Source organism: Anabrus simplex, chromosome 1, assembly GCF_040414725.1.
Source record: "Anabrus simplex isolate iqAnaSimp1 chromosome 1, ASM4041472v1, whole genome shotgun sequence".
Lineage (NCBI taxonomy): Eukaryota > Metazoa > Arthropoda > Insecta > Orthoptera > Tettigoniidae > Anabrus > Anabrus simplex.
In genome coordinates, this window is record NC_090265.1 from 1339452269 (window position 1) to 1339469989 (window position 17721).

The 17721-nt window shown below is 42.0% G+C and overlaps 1 protein-coding gene across 1 annotated transcript in view; it reads left to right on the forward strand.

The window, feature by feature from the left end:
* The window catches only part of CenG1A (Centaurin-gamma-1A), a 528156-nt gene that overhangs the window by 402011 nt on the left and 108424 nt on the right, over nt 1-17721 (forward strand). Inside the window, exons 4-5 of the mRNA XM_067137775.2 lie at nt 4226-4360; nt 14652-14923. Of these exons, the coding sequence (XP_066993876.2) occupies nt 4226-4360; nt 14652-14923 (407 nt within the window). The remainder of the gene's footprint in view (nt 1-4225; nt 4361-14651; nt 14924-17721) is intronic.

The following is a 17721-nucleotide window of genomic DNA, read 5'->3' on the forward strand; positions in this document are numbered from 1 at the left end:
GCGCCTTGGCGCTTCGTAGGGACACGTCTCCCGGACCAGATAATATCCATAACCAGATGTTGAGACACCTCATTGAGGATAGTCTTTTCTATCTCCTTGGTGTGTTCAACCGAATCTGGATAGAGGGTGAGTTTCCGTCACAGTGGCGAGAGGGTATAGTCATTCCTCTCCTCAAGCCTGACAAAATTTCTAAGTATGCAGGAAGTTACAGACCTTTTTGCCTAACTAACTGTTTGAGAGGATGGTGAATCGCCGGCTTGTGTGTTGCCTGCAGAAAAGGGGACTTTTATCCGAGTACCATTGTGCTTTCCCAGCCGCTCTCTCGACCACTGACCGCTTGGTACGCCTGGAGAGTTCTATCCAGTACTCTTTTCTCTGCAAACAGCATTTAGTACCTGTTTTATTTGGCGCTGAAAAAGCTTGTGACACCACATGGCGATACGGCATCTTTCAATCCTACATAATCGGAATTTGTAAAGTAACTTGTCGGTATTTATTGCGAATTTTTTTGTCTCTCCGTCTATTCTCTGTCCGAATAGGGAGGGTATATTCGCAATACCACGTTCGGGAAAACGGAGGCCCACAGGGATCGGTTCTCAGTGTCACTCTGTTCACGATTGCCATAAACGGTATTGTCGCTGCTGCTGGATCAGCAGTAATACCGTCGCTATATGTAGACGAGTTTTCACTGCATTATAGCTCGCAAAATATGGCCCTCGCCGAGCGACAATTACAGCAAGCAGTTTGGAGAGTGGAACAGCGGATCTTACACCATTGCTTTCGGTTTCAACCACAAGGACCTCTGTTGTACACTTTTGCCGGAAGCGCATTCTTCACTCCCATCCGGAGCTTTATTTAGGGAATGTCGCTCTTCCTGAAGTTGACACTTACCGATTTCTTGGGCTCGTTTTCGATAGCAAATCATCGTGGGAACCACACGTGCGGCAGTTAAAAGCGAAGTGCGCTATGAAGCTTAATATCTTGAAGTTTCTTAGTGGCACTACTTGGGGGGGGGGGGGGGGGGCAGACCGCACGGTGCTCCTACGATTTTATAGGGCACATATTTTATCCAGGTTAGACTACGGCAGTGCAGCATGCGCCTCACTGACTGAATGGTCAGTATTGAAGCCTTCGATTCAGAGGTTCCCGGGTTCGATTCCCGTCTGGGTCGGAGATTTTAATCGCGTGTGATTAATTCTTCTGGCTCGGGAACTGGGTGTTTGTGTTTGTCCCAACACTTTTATCTCCATATTCAGTAAACGCACTACACTACCAACCAGCACAGCAACACGAAATAGTGATTACATCTCTCCATTTATAGGGTTGGCGTCAGGAAGGGCATTCGGCCGTAAAATAGGGCCAAATCCACATGTGCTTTGGTTAGCAACGATAGCTTTAACTGTAAGCCCCATTGCTAGCCTGCTCGCTGGATCTGGTGTGCCTCCTTTACATCTTAGGCGCCAGCAAATGCTTTTGTCCTATGCTGCAAATTTGCGACAGATGCCACTTCACGCAAGCTATCCTTGCTTATTGCACAACACTGTTTACACTGTTTACCCGCGAGCAACGCAGCCGGTTGGAATACGCTTGGATAGCAGGCATAGATATCAGGAAGCGAGACACGGAGTTTACTACCATTTTTATGAAAATGAATGTACTCAGATTAGAGAAAGACTAGCTGATGTACCCGTGCTTCGCTACGGGATTCTCAGAAAGACTGACTTGGTGGTTTTCCTAACTGAATTCAACATAGGTCATTACAAAAACGTCAGTAGCAATGTAGCGATTGAAAGCTATGTTATAATATAAAATACTCGATCAAATGAAAAACCGCACACTTTCTCACTTTCAACGAACAGTACTACGGTGCCGATCTAACAGTCCAAAGTTCCAGAGCTGGAACAACCAGGTCGCAGACTGCCATCAACACTCCTCTGTCATTATTCCGTTAAAAATGCGCACTACTCATTCCAATCAGTGCCTCAGAGTAGGGATTGAATAGCTCGAATGCTATGATGCTATTTTTTATTTATTTATTTTTTTTTGCTTTACGTCGCACCGACACAGATATGTCTTATGGCGACGATGGGTTAGGAAAGGCCTAGGAAGTGGAAGGAAGCGGCCGTGGACTTAATTAAGGTAGAGTCCCGGCATTTGCCTGGTGTGAAAATGGGAAACCACGGAAAACCATTTTCAGGGCTGCCGACAGGGGGGCTCGAACCCACTATCTCCCGATTACTGGATACTGGTGAATGCTATGATGAACAAGTGTGTTACGTTCCTGCAGTATCAGAAAATGTATGAACCAGAGGAATGGCATGCTAAAGAAGAAAGTTTCCCAACTCCCCAGCTATTTCCCGCCAATGTTCAGTCAGGCTGTTATACTTGGTACGCAGTAGTAATCCCAACTATCGGAGTTGAGCGGCACCATAAGAAACGAAGAACATCACAACAAACAATGGTCAATGTAAAGTAATTGTTGATCAGTGTAAAGCGCTTTGGATATTGTAGGCCTTCTGAAATACTACTATTCAGTAAAACTGAATGAAACATAAATGATCGGAAATTGTATTGTATATAACTTTTGTTATGTAGTACCGTACTTTTCTATAGCACCAATAACATAGGTACCGGTATTTAAAATTACATTTTAGGCGCCTTCCCCTAAACTACCATTTCATCTCGGGAAAAATAAAATTATTTACTGCCTAGACTGTAGTTTCTTATCCCCGACTCTATATAGCGGTTTTCATTAAATTCTGTTAACCCATTTTCTCGTGGCTCGGCGTTGATATGGACTTAATATCATTAATATCTATGTTATCAGAGCCGGTACGGTAAAAATGTATAAGACATAAATGACTGGAAATTGAATTCTATATAACTTTAGTTATATAATATTTATCGATAGGACCGCTAATAATATAAATATTCGATAATTAAATTTAAGGCCTTCCCCTAAACTACCATTTCACTCAGCGTGAATAAAATGTTTTATAGCCTAGATTGTAGCGGCTTTACATACCGATTTTCATTAAATTATCTTCAGCCGTTTTCTCGTGTTGCGTGTACAGACAGACAGACAGACAGACAGACAGACAGACAGACAGACAGACAGACAGACAGACAGACAGACAGACAGACAGACAGACAGACAGACAGACAGACAGACAGACAGACAGACAGACAGACATTACGGAAAAGTAAAAAGTACATTTTCTTGTTACTATGGACATGACCGATACAGAAATACCATTCTTTTCAAATTCTGAGCAATGTACAGACAAAACTCTTACTGTGTGTATATATATATATATATATATATATATAGAGAGAGAGAGAGAGAGAGAGAGAGAGAGATATGCCCGGCTGTTGGCCATGATCATTAAGGCGTCAAGTCTATGTGATTTGACACCGCGGTTAGCTGGTTCGAGTCCCGTTGGTCGAAAAAATATTCACCATTAGAATGTTGGCCGGCGGGGTAGAAGAATTGGTGGTATACAATTTCTAATCAGTAGATTGCGTGCTGAAAGGCTGGATTACATTCCATACCTCTCCGCAGTGTTCAAATGGAGTGAGAGGATATAACGCTCCTGATGGTGATTCGTCCGTCGGATGGGGACGTAAAGCCTTGAACAGACTCCTTGGTGCTATTCGACAGGAGTAGACTGTGTGCAGGCACAGAATTACACCCGCTTCCTTCCTACTCTCATATTTCACGTCATTCATCTAATTAACTCCTCTGATGAGGTTGACGTCATGAAGGACATGCGGTCGTAAAAACTCGCTACGAAGATTAATTTCATTTCACATCTGACCCCGTACAAAAACGGGACAAGGTTTGGAGATACACACAGAGAAAAAAATGTTAGTTATTAATGTGAATTTAATACATTCTTACACATAACGATTTTACAGCCCATTACCATGCCGAATGCCATCCAACTAGATGGCTGGAAAGGTAAACTTCCTGTAAAGAACTTCCCATGGCTTCTACATCAGATTTGATGGGTACTTCGTACAAATGTCACAAAGAGTTACAAACTTGTTGTTTATTGATATAATTTCTCAAAAAGCTTTAAAGGCTTTGCATTTTATATTTTTATGCACAAGATTCAGATCACGTCCCGATAACATTTGAGGAGAGTTTTGACTAGTTGCCAACCCCTTCAGCTGTCTTCAGCGTAGTTTTGTTAATTATGTTATGAATATTTTTGTGTTCCAGATGCTATAAGCGAAAATAATCCTCGAGTTATCGATGACTCGCGGGCCCGCAAGTTGGCTACGGATCTCAAACGGTGTTCGTACTACGAGACTTGCGCGACCTATGGCCTCAACGTGGAAAGGGTTTTCCAGGATGGTGAGTTCACTTCGCCTCCTCTTCTTGTTTTACTCCTTGTCTTCATATTTTTCTGCTTTGTGGCATCTCATTTTTGTAAATGTGTGCTTAGCGCCCTCACATATAAATCACTCGTATCCACCCCCCCCCCCCTCTGAGTGGATGTTCCAAAACCAAAAAGGACATATTTCTTTATTTTTCAAGGAAATTTCAAATACCAATTTTCATGTTTGTTGCATCATTTTTTGAGATATAAGTATCCTCATAAAAGGTATTAAACCCCTTTTTTAATCCCTCTCAAGTGGATTTTCCAAACACAAAAAATATTCAAAATACCGATTTTTACGTCTGTAAACTGTTAAATTTTAGAGATACAAATACATCCCCCTTCCACCCCAACCCCCCTTAGCGGAGGAATATCCAAAGGTCCTTTCTCAGTGAGCAGTTACACTGTAATGTTAATGTATCCCCCAAAATTCCATTTTTTATGTCCATTAGTTTTGACTCGGCGATGATGAATCTGTCACATGTTATTTTATATAGGCCCTATACAGTGCGATTCGGCAGCTCTTTCCAACATCGTTTGCTGCAGCCCAACTAACGTGCACATGGTTATAGCGGTGCTATTCCCTTACAGGCATACTGTATGGTACTAATTTTCAGTGAGCACATTTTGCACACGATTTTGAACCCTAGCGAAATGTTATATTTCCCGTTCGCAAAACATACATACATACATACATACATACATACATACATACATACATACATACATACATACATACATACATACATTATCATTATAGACTGTTATGCCTTTCAGCGTTCAGTCTGCAAGCCTCTGAGAATTTACTAAACGTCGCCACAATCCTCGAATTGCAACTAGTGTTGTGGCCTCATTTAGTTCTATACCTCTTATCTTTAAATCGTTAGAAACAGAGTCTAACCATCGTCGTCTTTGTCTCCCTCTACTTCTCTTAAAATCCATAACACAGTCCATTATTCTCCTAGGTAACCTATCCTCCTCCTTTCGCCTCACATGACCCCACCACCGAAGCCGGTTTATGAGTACAGCTTCATCCATCGAGTTCATTCCTAAATTAGCCTTTATCTCCTCATTCCGAGCACCCTCCTGCCATTGTTCCCACCTGTTTGTACCAGCAATCATTCTCGCTACTTTCATGTCTGTTACTTCTAACTTATGAATAAGATATCCTGAGTCCACCCAGCTTTCGCTCCCGTAAAGCAAAGTTGGTCTGAAAACAGACCGATGTAAAGATAGTTTCGTCTGGGAGCTGACTTCCTTCTTACAGAATACTGCTGATCGCAACTGCGAGCTCACTGCATTAGCTTTACTACACCTTGATTCAATCTCACTTACTATATTACCATCCTGGGAGAACACACAACCTAAATACTTGAAATTATCGACCTGTTCTAGATTTGTATCACCAATCTGACATTCGATTCTGTTGAATTTCTTACCTACTGACATCAATTTAGTCTTCGAGAGGCTAATTTTCATACCATACTCATTGCACTTATTTTCAAGTTCCAAGATATTAGACTGTAGGCTTTCGGCATAGTCTGCCATTAAGACCAAGTCGTCAGCATAGGCCAAACTGCTTACTACATTTCCACCTAATTGAATCCCTCCCTGCCATTTTATACCTTTCAGCAGATGATCCATGTAAACTACGAACAGCAAAGGTGAAAGATTACAGCCTTGTCTAACTCCTGTAAGTACCCTGAACAAAGAACTCATTCTACCATCAATTCTCACTGAAGCCCAATTGTCAACATAAATGCCTTGGATTGATTTTAATAATCTACCTTTAATTCCATAGACCCCCAGTATGGCGAACATCTTTTTTCTCGGTACCCTGTCATATGCTTTCTCTAGATCTACGAAACATAAACACAACTGCCTATTCCTCTCGTAGCATTGCCACCCATTCACTTTCTATATCCTGAACCTGCTTACTGTCTACTGTTCGAAACTTCTCACTAATCATATCCATGTACTTCTGTCTAATTTCCTCGTCCTGGAGACTTTCTACCCTTATTCGTTTGCAGACAGATATCACTTTCTCTACACTAGGCCTAGAGATATTTAGTTCACTACAGATCAGATAGTGGTCTGTATCATCGAAAAATCCGCGAAAATCTCGTACATTCCTAACAGATTTCCTGAATTCAAAGTCTGTTAAGATATAGTTTATTATGGATCTGGTACCCCGAGCCTCCCATGTGTAGCGGTGAATAGCCTTATGCTTGAAGAATGTATTCGTAACATCTAAACCCATACTAACACAGAAGTCCAGCAAACGCTTCCCATTCCTATTAGCTTCCATATCTTCCCCACATTTACCAATCACTCTTTCGTATTCTTCAGTTCTATTCCCAACTCTCGCATTGAAATCGCCCATTAGCACTATTCTATCCTTGCTGTTGACCCTGACCACGACTCTGCCCTTCCCTTTCTAACACCCGTCAAGTACACTTTATAATCTCCTATCTCTTCCTCATTATCTCCCCTTACCCGAATATCACTTACTCCTAGCACATCCAGATGCATCCTCTTTGCTGACTCAGCCAGTTCTACCTTCTTTCTTCCACAAGCCCCATTAATATTGATATCTCCCCATCGAATTCCATTTTGTTCGCCCAATTGTTTCCAAGGAGTCCCTCGCCTGTCAAATGGGAGTGGGACTCCATTACTCCCATAGGTCCGAGGCTTGCTTAAAGTGTTCTGAGCTCGGTAAATTCATGAAGCAGCACATAGTCCAAGTGAGGATCTCTCCTCTAACGGGTTATGGACCACCGGTGAATTATATAGTCCTAGCCGCCTGAGCACAAGGAGGGCCACGACTCAGAATCTGTCCGAGATGCCCACTCCCATTCCATAGCAACTGGTATCCGGACTCTCAGGACCACTTACTAGGCCACTCAGCCGTTGCCCATGGTTCACGAACTAGGACGTGACTACAGTAACCCACAAACATGAAAACATGACGCCTTGAAATTATGTAGCAACCTCCTTTTACCATGTAACTATGGTAATGTGTCGTGCCTCGTAACCGGGTGTAACGAAAAGGGAATCAATGCATAAAACTAAGTAACAGTGCAGTAATTAATGTCTTAAACACCGAACCGGATGACGTATGTACTCTGCTCTCGTCGTACTACCGGCATGTTTCTAGCAGTGTAGCGTAGCGGATGTGGTTAGGCGTTCGCGTAACAATCGACGGAATGAGCCAGCGGCGTTTCGAATCCTGCATCGTTCAAATATTTTTGCATCGGTATGATGTTTGAATGCGTAAACACAGGCCCACGTTTGCCACATTCAAACAGTAGAATGGCGCTCTTATATATCTTGTGCCTTGCGCATACTCCGCTGGTTAGGGCCTGAATGTACTGTAATCTCTGCTGTCATTCGGCATGTTTTCCACAGAGGAATACGTTGATATGCTCCTCATTTATTGGGAAGCAACACAAAACGCGTGCGAGGCACTACGTCTGTATCAGGAACGGTATCCCGACAGGTGACACCCGGCTGCTACGACATTCCGCCGTGTTGAAAGACGCCTAATGACAACAAGCGTGATTTCCAACCAACCGTCAGTCCGCGATAGGCCCGTTACATCGGGTGAAACATAGGACGTTCAGGAGGCAGCTCGTAATAATAAAGGGCGATTGCACGACTGGTGAACACCTGCCAGCCGTCCGTCTGGCGAATACTGCATTAGCATAAATTTCACCTTTACCATCTTGAGTTACACCAAGAGCTCCATGGGCAGGATTTCGAAATTCGAATGGGGTTCTCTCGGTGACTATTAGGCAGGCTGGACATTGATCCAGCATTCGTATCACATATCTTGTTCTCGGACGAATCCGCTTCCACAATAATGAGAACGTCAATCGCCACAACATGGTCTATTGGAGTCCGGACAATCCTCACTAGCTTGCGACAGGCGGCCCATCAAGTACGATTGGGAGTGAGTGTATGGTGTGGAATCTTGGAGGATTGCCTGATTAGACCTTATTTCTTTGAAGGCCATTGGACAGGCCCACGCTACCTGCACTTTCTGCGTCAGGAACTCTCACTGTTACAGGAGGATGTGTCCTTGCGCGATCGTTTGACGATGGGGTTGCAATAGGATAGAGCTCCGCCACATTTGACTTTGCCCGTTCGTAACCATCTGAACGAGGACCTGCCAGGGAAATGTATAGGATGAGGAGGCCCTGTTTCTCGCCCGCCAGATAACTGGATTTAACGCCTTTAAGACTTCTTCTTGTGGGGACATTTGAAGAACGTCTTTTACACCCTAGCGCTGGAAAACCCCGACCAGCTCTGGCAACTCATCACGGACGCCTGCTGAGCAGTTGCACCTGGAATGCTTCAGCGCACAAGACGATCTATTGGGCACCGGGCCCGAATGTGTATAAACCAAAACGGTCATCACATCGAGCATTTGCTGCGATAAAACATTGTCCGGGCAGTTGTTTTCCTTTTATTTCCGGTCTGTGTGTGTCTGGCCTGCGAACTAATGGAGTCTTCTTAGGGCCACAAACACAGTCATTCACACACAGTTTGCATATAAGCGGGTATTGAACTTTCATGTGGTACGTATTAAACAAGTATTTCGAAAATTTGTACTCTTCGCCCGGGACTCGAACCTCCCACCTAACATGCAAGCTCGCTCCGCCACGCCTTTACCAAACACACTACGGATCCGTACGGCGCACTGGGCAGCTTACAGCAAGTATTAGGTTAACTGCGGTCACAATATCAATTTCGCCGGCGTGTCAGGTTCATATGTTCTAGAAGGCACACGCATGTCTTCCAGTGTTTAGTTCGAGTATAACATTACGGCGTCCTATCATGGTGTGGTGGTAAATACCAAGATATCCGGTTGTGTTGTCCGAGCATACCGGCAGGGCAGATGTTTTCAGGACGGAATGAATATTGTGGGTTGCATAAAACTACATTGGAAAGGGCGGGTGAAACTAGTGATGGGCAGTCTGAGACGAGGTCTCGAGACTTTTCGGGATTTCTCGAGACTAGCGCAGGCACTTTTTCTCGCGAGAAATTTCGAGATATCTCGAGAGCGTTGTCCCCGCATTGTGCGGCGAGCAGCGTGTCGTAGGTCTACAGGTAGTCGGAGCTGAATGTTGTTTGTGCCGAGTATACGAATAGCCAACCACGGGCCTTCTCAGTTTCGTAAATACGTGTCAACAAGTGACTAGGGCGTTCATTTCTACCGAGGTACAGTACATTTTGACGCAGTATAACATAGTTATAAAGCATACGCATTCTGGCATTGTATGAACTGGTACGTACATGAATGAGTGGTTTAAGTACAGAACCTGACGGCTATTGTGGGTATACGTACCTGGATACTAGAGGCGTGCATTATTCGAACTCGAGACGAGGCAATATACGCCTTGCTGCATATGCAATCACCAGTACGCATGAGTGGAATGTGTAATCTAAAATGCTTCAGTTTGCTCCAATTCTTTCGACTGGTAGGTGTACATCGTTACCAGACCCCGCATTCAATAACATATAACCACTGCTTGTGTTCACCGATATTTTGGTGACGAAGGAAATAATTCGTTACAATGTTATAGAGTATTCACGTCATAATTAGGTACTTCGATATATGACGGTGCCATGTGAAATTGTGTCCACTTGTACGCGACAACTTGAGGACGATGTCCGAAGCGCAACGTAGGTCGTGGATGTCGGTTATATTTAAGAGATGTCACACAGCAAAGCCCACTGTGTTGCTTATTCAAAAGAAGTAAAGTACATCGGCGGAAATACTTCTGGGATGATGCGGCACTTACAAACGCATAATACCAATGAAGAGGAATCGTCACAGAAAAACTCCGGCCCGGTCTGAATCACAAGAGGCTACTCTGCCGACAACGATTGTAAGGCATCCATGTAGGTTTACATCCTAGTAACAGTTATTAACAAATTATACGGGTTATTCAGCTAAGAAGTCCACCTGACATAACTCGTGAACAGTTTAAGATACCGGTACTGGCATTATGTATTCACTTTCGCAATGGTATTAAGGAGCTCATAGTTCAATATGCAATGCTCTCCTAGGCTTTTGATGACAAAAGATATCGTCACACACGTTTCCATATGAGAACTGCTGATGATAACTATCAAGCTTACACTCATAGTTACTGGGACGTTGCACAGCTCGCAGCACACGAGAATCGGTCTCGAGAGCGTTGCCCATCACCCATGCTGAAAGAATTGGAGCAAAGTCCGGCATTTTAAATTACACGTTCCACTCACGTGTAATGGGGGTTGCATACCTTTCCCGTCTCAGGTTCGAATACAGTTATTCACAAATTATGGATGGTTATTCAGCTAAGATGTCCACCCCGGGTAAGTCGTGAAGAGTTTAAGATAGTGACATTCTGTTTTCACTTTCGTTAATGGTATTAAGGGGTTCATAGTTGAACATGCAGTACTTTTCCTGGCTATTGACAAAATGTATTGGCTCACACGTTTTCATATGAGAACGTTATTTCATGCAATAAATGCCAATGATATACTATCAAGTTTACAGTCGTAGTTGCTGGTAGGTCTACAGCTTGCACTACAGGAGGATCGGTCTCGAGATTCTCGCGAGAGTCTCGAGATCTGCGACGTCAGTCTCGAGAGTCTCAAGCGAGAGCGTTGCCCATCACTAGGTGAAACACGCTGTATACTAGCATTCAACCGCGCCTTCGCTCGCGCGAATTTCGTATTTGATAAAAGCAGTCGTTGCTCGGTACTGCACTAAGACATTATCTGAAAATCCCTAAAGTACAAAAAAATCCCATGAAAAATTTAGTTTCATTTACCCCAGTACCTCTAAGTGAACTACATTTGTGGCATTGCGTTTCGTGGGTTAAAATGACCAGGCTGCTGGTAGAGCTAACTCTGGAACATGCGGCATAGATACATGTGTAAAACAGTCATTTCTTCAGTCGAAAACAAAAGAAAAACGTGTTTAATTTTAAGGGAGATTCCAAGTACGTCTGTACATTCTTCAGTTTTTGAGACAGAACTTCTCCCCCGCCTAGGTGGATTTTTCGAAAACAAAAAATAAATGTTTCTATATTTTTAAAGGAGATTCCAAATACTAATTTTTACGTCTGTAACTTTCCTTTATTATCAAAGGAGATTCCAAATACTAATCTTCACGTCTATAACATGTTAAGTTTTTATGCTGTAGATATACTCGTTTTTATCATTCAACCGCTTTCTCAGTTCTTTTCACACCTTTAAGTGGATTTTCCAGTGACAAAAATTACGTGTTTCTTTACTTTTAAAGGAGATTCGCAATACAAATTTTTACATCTCAAGTATCCTCATAAAAAGAATCAACTACTTCTTCACTCACCGAGCTCGATAGCTGCAGTCGCTTAAGTGCGGCCAGTATCCAGTATTCGGGAGATAGTAGGTTCGAACCCCACTGTCGGCAGCCCTGAAGATGGTTTTCCGTGGTTTCCCATTTTCACACCAGGCAAATGCTGGGGCTGTACCTTAATTAAGGCCACGGCCGCTTCCTTCCCAGTCCTAGCCCTTTCCTGTCCCATCGTCGCCATAAGACATATCTGTGTCGGTGCGACGTAAAGCCAATAGCAAAAAAACAAAAAAGACTTCTTAACTTCTTTTCACCTCCCCTCCTCATCTCTCTCTCTCTCTCTCTCTCTCTCTCTCTCTTAGGTGGACTTTCCGAAAACAAAAAATACGTGTTTTTATTTTTAACGAGATTCCAAATACCAATTTTCAAGTCTGAAACATCTTAAGTTTTTGAGATATAAGTGTTCTCATACAAACAGAATTCAACTCCTTCTTCAGTTCATTTCACCCCCTCCCCCCTTACTTTCAATGGATTTTCCGGAAACAAAAACATACGTGTTTTCTTATTTTTAAATGAGGCTCCAAGTACCCATTTTCACCCCTGTAACATCTTTAGTTCTTGAGATATATGTATCCTCTTAAAAAGATTTCAACGTCACTTATTTTCACCAACCCCACCCCCATTAATTGGATTTTCCGAAAAAATAAGTGTGTTTCTTTTTAAAGTAGATTACAAAAAGCAATTTTCACTTGCATAACATCTTCAGTTTTTTGAGATGTAAGTATCCTCATAAAAAGAATTCAACTCCTTCACTTCTTTCACCCTTTCCCCCTCCCCCCCACAAATAAGTGGATTTTCGGAACAAGATGCGTGTTTATTTTTAATGGAGATTCCAAATACCATTCTTCTCGTCTGAAACATGTTAATTTTTTTAGATATACTCATTTTAAAAATTTACCTACTTTTTCAATTCTTTTCACCCTGTTAAGCCGGGCTGAGTGGCTCAGACGGTTGAGGCGCTGGCCTTCTGACTCCAACTTGGCAGGTTCGATCCTGGCTCAATCCGGTGGTATTTGAAGGTGCTCAAATACGCCAGCCTCGTGTCGGTAGATTTACTGGCACGTACAAGAACTCCCACGGGACTAAATTCCGGCACCTCGGCGTCTCCGAAAACCGTAAAAGTAGTTAGTGGGACGTATAGCAAATAACTTTATTATTATTATTATTATTATTATTATTATTATTATTATTATTATCACCCTGTTACGTGGACTTTCCTAAAACAAAGAATGCCGATTTCTTTATTTTTAAAGGAGATTCAAAATACCAATGTTTACGTCTGTAACATCTTCAGTTTTTGAGGTTTAAACATCCTCATAAAAGGAATTATACTCCTATTTCACTTCTTTTCACCCACCCTCCCCCTATCCCGCCCACTTAAGTGGTTTTTCCGGAAAGAAAGGAGAATCCAAATACCTATTTTCACGTCTGTAATATCTTCAGTTTTTGAGATATAAGTAGCCTTATAGAAAGAATTCAACTCCTTCACTTCTTTTCAATCCCATTTAAGTGGATTTTCGGGAAACAAAAATTACGTATTTCTTTATTTTTAATGGAGATTCCAAATAATTTTCACTCCCGTAACGTCTTCAGTTTTAGATATATGAGTGCCCCTATAAAGGATTCAACCACGTTTTCAGTCCTTTTCACCCTCCTTAGGTGGATTTTTCGAAAATAAAATACTCGTGTTTCTTTACTTTTTAAGTGTTTAGGTCTGTAAATATGTTGAGATGTACTCATTTTAAAAATTCACCCCTTTTTCACTTCCTTTCACCCCCCTTAAGTGGATTTTCCGGTAACCAAAAATACACGCTAATTTATTTTTAAAGGACATTCTAGATACCAGTTTTTACGTCTGTAACATGTCAAGTTATTGAGATTTACTCATTTTAAAAATTCATCCCTTTTTCCTCATCTTTTCATCTCTTAATTGGATTTTCCAAAATAAACGTGTTTTTAAAAGAGATTCCTTGTACTAACTTTCACATCTGTAACAGCTTTACTTTTTGAGATATAATTATCCTCATATAAAGGATTCAACCCCTTTTTCACTTATTTTTACAACCCTTACTTAATTGGATTTTCTGAAAACAAAAACAAAAATATTTTCACCCTCTTACCGGCGGATTATCCAACAATCCTTCCTTAGTGAAAACCTATGCTGTAAAATAAACATATCCTCAAAAATTCATTTCTTTATGTCCAGTAGTTTATGCTCGGCGATGATGGTTGAATGTTGAAATTCAACACTTTTGGATTTAAGAAAATTTGGAGATACGTTCTTTGATTGTTTAGAAAGGAGAGAAAGGAATGTTTGGATTTCTGACTTATTGGTCTAAGCATATAAAGGCTCGACTTTAAAGGGATGTCCGAGTTTTTTAAAGAGACTTAACTCTATCGGATGTCGCAGCCAATTATATGTAAAATACGAGATGCCAGTATTCCTGTTCATTATGTACTTGCCAGTTCTCATGAATGTTTTAAATATTATCCGTTTAGAGTTAAGTATTAGTCGATGATGTTATCATAATACGTTTTACAGAACAAACAAATCGGGAAACCTTTATCTGTAATGCATAACTTTTATCTGTCAATATTCTACAGTAATGCCGTACATTGGCAAAAGAGGTTTTAATTATTTAATCTTCCAATTTCCCTTACCTTAAAGAAAGGACTATAACGTTCTGGTAATGGTGGTGTGCAATAATGCTGTTCTCTACCGTCCAGTTGATTTTCCTTGTGGTGTATTGGCGTGATTTTATTTCATGTAGACGTTGATTTGTTAAATAGTATTGGTAAATATTGGTTCAAAATTTAAACTATGTTTACGATCTTACTGCCAGTTTTTCTCATCCTGGCATTTTATCTTTCAGCTTGTCAGAAGATCGTGCAGCAACGGCTGTCCTCTTCTACGTCATGTTTGACGCCTACGAACTCGCGGCCCTCTACACCGAACAGCCACTTCGTACCTACGGCTGTTTCAGCTAGGCACCATCATCAGGGTCCTGTACCATCCCCCACCAACAATGGGTTTATTGTTGGTGGCACTAACAGCACGTCTTCGCCTCACACGTCAGGAGGCTCCCCTGCAAGCAATGTCCTAAGCAATGTATCACCCAGTCATACTCAAACTCTTACTCATAAGGTCAGTAAAGCTTAGTTTTTCGTTTTCCTATAGTATTAGTACCAGTAATCTTAAGAGTCATAAAACACCATATTACGTTAAAGTACTGTTAATATTTGTTGAGCGTATAGAAAAATTAGCTCGTGCAAACATATAGCAAAGACCCTAGCTCGCATGCAAACATGTTAGAAAGGGAAAAGAGCACATGCAGATGTTTAGGAAAGAAAATGTAGCTCGTCCATATGTCAGTCATGCCTGTCTCCATTCTCAGAGACTTACGGAGTGAGAGGAAAGCTGTCTTTGGCATTTTAAATATCACGTAGCTGATAACAACCTGGACTAGCAGGTGATTAAGAAGGGTCGTAAGGGAGAAGGTATTTCATACATGGGCTCCTCACTCCTTGAGAGGAAGGGGCGTATCAGTATATCAATTTTTTGGTGAATACTCGCTGTGGATTGTCGTCTTCGGACTGGACAAACGCCCTTAAAATGTCGTCCAACATCTCGGCAGTTCGAGCAGTCCCTGGAAGGTGCACAAGTACAACCCACTGCCATCATCCTACCTTTGGCGAGACTGAAACTTTAGGATACGTTCTTTGTACCTATCCCCAGGGAGCACTGCAACAGAATAATCGCCATCACAGCTCTAGCTTCAGCATTAAGAGAAATGACGTGGCAAGTTTACAAGTGTTTCTTCTACGGGGTCGAATAGAAGAGCCGACATCATTGCCATTCGTCCAAGAAAAAAAAAAAAATCCCCACTACTTTAGCGTTGGATCCAAATATACGTTTCGAAAAAGACATCGAGCAGGCAATTGAGGGTGACACAGAAAAGATAAATTATTTATAAACTGTGCATCCCATATCTAAGTGAATATTACAACATCCTACTAGAACATTGGTCACTTAAAGGATTGTTACTTGGCAGGAGGGTAGTTACTACAAAATACACCTGGAACATTTTGAAAGGGTTAGGTAACCCCCGAAATACACTCAACAATATCATAATAGGAAATATCAAAGACTCGTTAAACATTCTGCAGTCCGGCCCCGCGGTGTGGGGGGCAACGCGTCCGCCTGTCACCCGACGGCCCCGGGTTCGATTCCCGGCCGGATCAGAGCTTTTAAATTGTAATGATTAATATCCCTGACCTGGGGACTAGGTGTTTGTGATGTTCTTAATGTTCCTGTACTCACACACAACATTCCACACTACCGCCATTCCGATTACACGCAGGTTCATACAATATGGTGCCAGTAGGGGCAAAAGATCCACATGGGTCGACGCTCCGAACAAATAGCATTTTTATATTAAAAAACATCCTGCACCACCACCACCTTTATTTTCATAAAAATTGTCTATCTAGCCCACTTTCTGTGATAATCCACAATGAATCGGTTGCATTTTCCTTCCGTGAAGTGTGAGTCCAAGCAGTTATTTATTTGTACATACGAATAATTTATTTATTTTTTCCTAATGTAACATTACGTTTACTAACGTTTTTGTGAAATTCAGGATCTTTGTGCGTATAGACGATGAGAAAAGCTACTTTGTATGAACATGCAGGAAAGATAAAAAAAATTATAGTTCTTGTGATCGTGTAGAAAAGTTAGCTTGTGCGAACATATAGGGAAGAGAAAAGTTAGCTCGTGTGAACGTAATCGGAAGAGTAAAGCTAACTTGTACGAACGTGTAGGAAATATAACAAAAGTTACAGAGAATACAATTTCCGATCATTTATGTTTTATCCAGTTTTACCGTACCGACTATTTGTTTTTTACGTTGTTTCCAATTTTCACACCAGGCAAATGCTGGGGCTGTACCTTAATTAAGGCCACGGCCGCTTCCTTCCAATTCCTAGGCCTTTCCTATCCCATCGCCGCCATAAGCCCTCTCTGTATCGCTGTGACGTAAAGCCACTAGCAAAAACACCCAAGAAATTGTAGTTTAGGGGAAGGCGCCTAAAATTTCATTTTTAAATACCTATGTTTTACGTCCTGTCGAAAGGTACTACATAACAAAAGTTACAGAGAATACATTTTCCGATCATTTATGTTTTATTCAGTTTTACCGTACCGACTATGATGAGTGGTATTTCAGATTAGGAAGAAAACTAAATGTGAAGACCTAAATGTCCGACTCGTTGGCTGAACGGTCAGCGTACTGGCCTTCGGTTCAGGGGGTCCCGGGTTCGATTCCCGGCCGGGTCGAGGATTTTAACCTTAATTGGTTAATTCCTACGGCACGGGGGCTGGGTGTACGTGTTGTTTTCATCATCATTTCACCGTCATCACGACGCGCAGGTCGCCTACGGTTGTCAAATAGAAAGACCTGCACCTGGCGAGCCGAACCCGTCCTGGGATATCCCGGCACTAAAAGCCATACGACATTTCATCGGAAACGCATGACATTGATCAACAATAACATTACGTTGACTATTGTTTGTTGTGATGTTATTTGTTTCTTATGCTGCCTCTCAACTCCGATAGATGGGATTACTGCTGCGCCCCGAGTATAACAGCCTGACTGAATATTGGCGGGAAATAGCCGGGGAGTTAGAAAACTTTCTTCTTTAGCATGTCATTCCTCTGGTCCATACATTTTCTGATACAGCTGGTACGTAACACACTGGTTCTTCATAGTATTCCAGTTATTCGATCCTTACTTTGACGCGCTGTTTTGAATGAGCAGTGTGCATACTTCAAGCAGAGGCTGACTTAGTAATGTTAGTATGGCCTGGTCTAGAATAACAATCTAGGCATGTTCCAAGTTAACAGCACCACAATCTATGCACGGTAGGTATATAAAATAAGAGTTA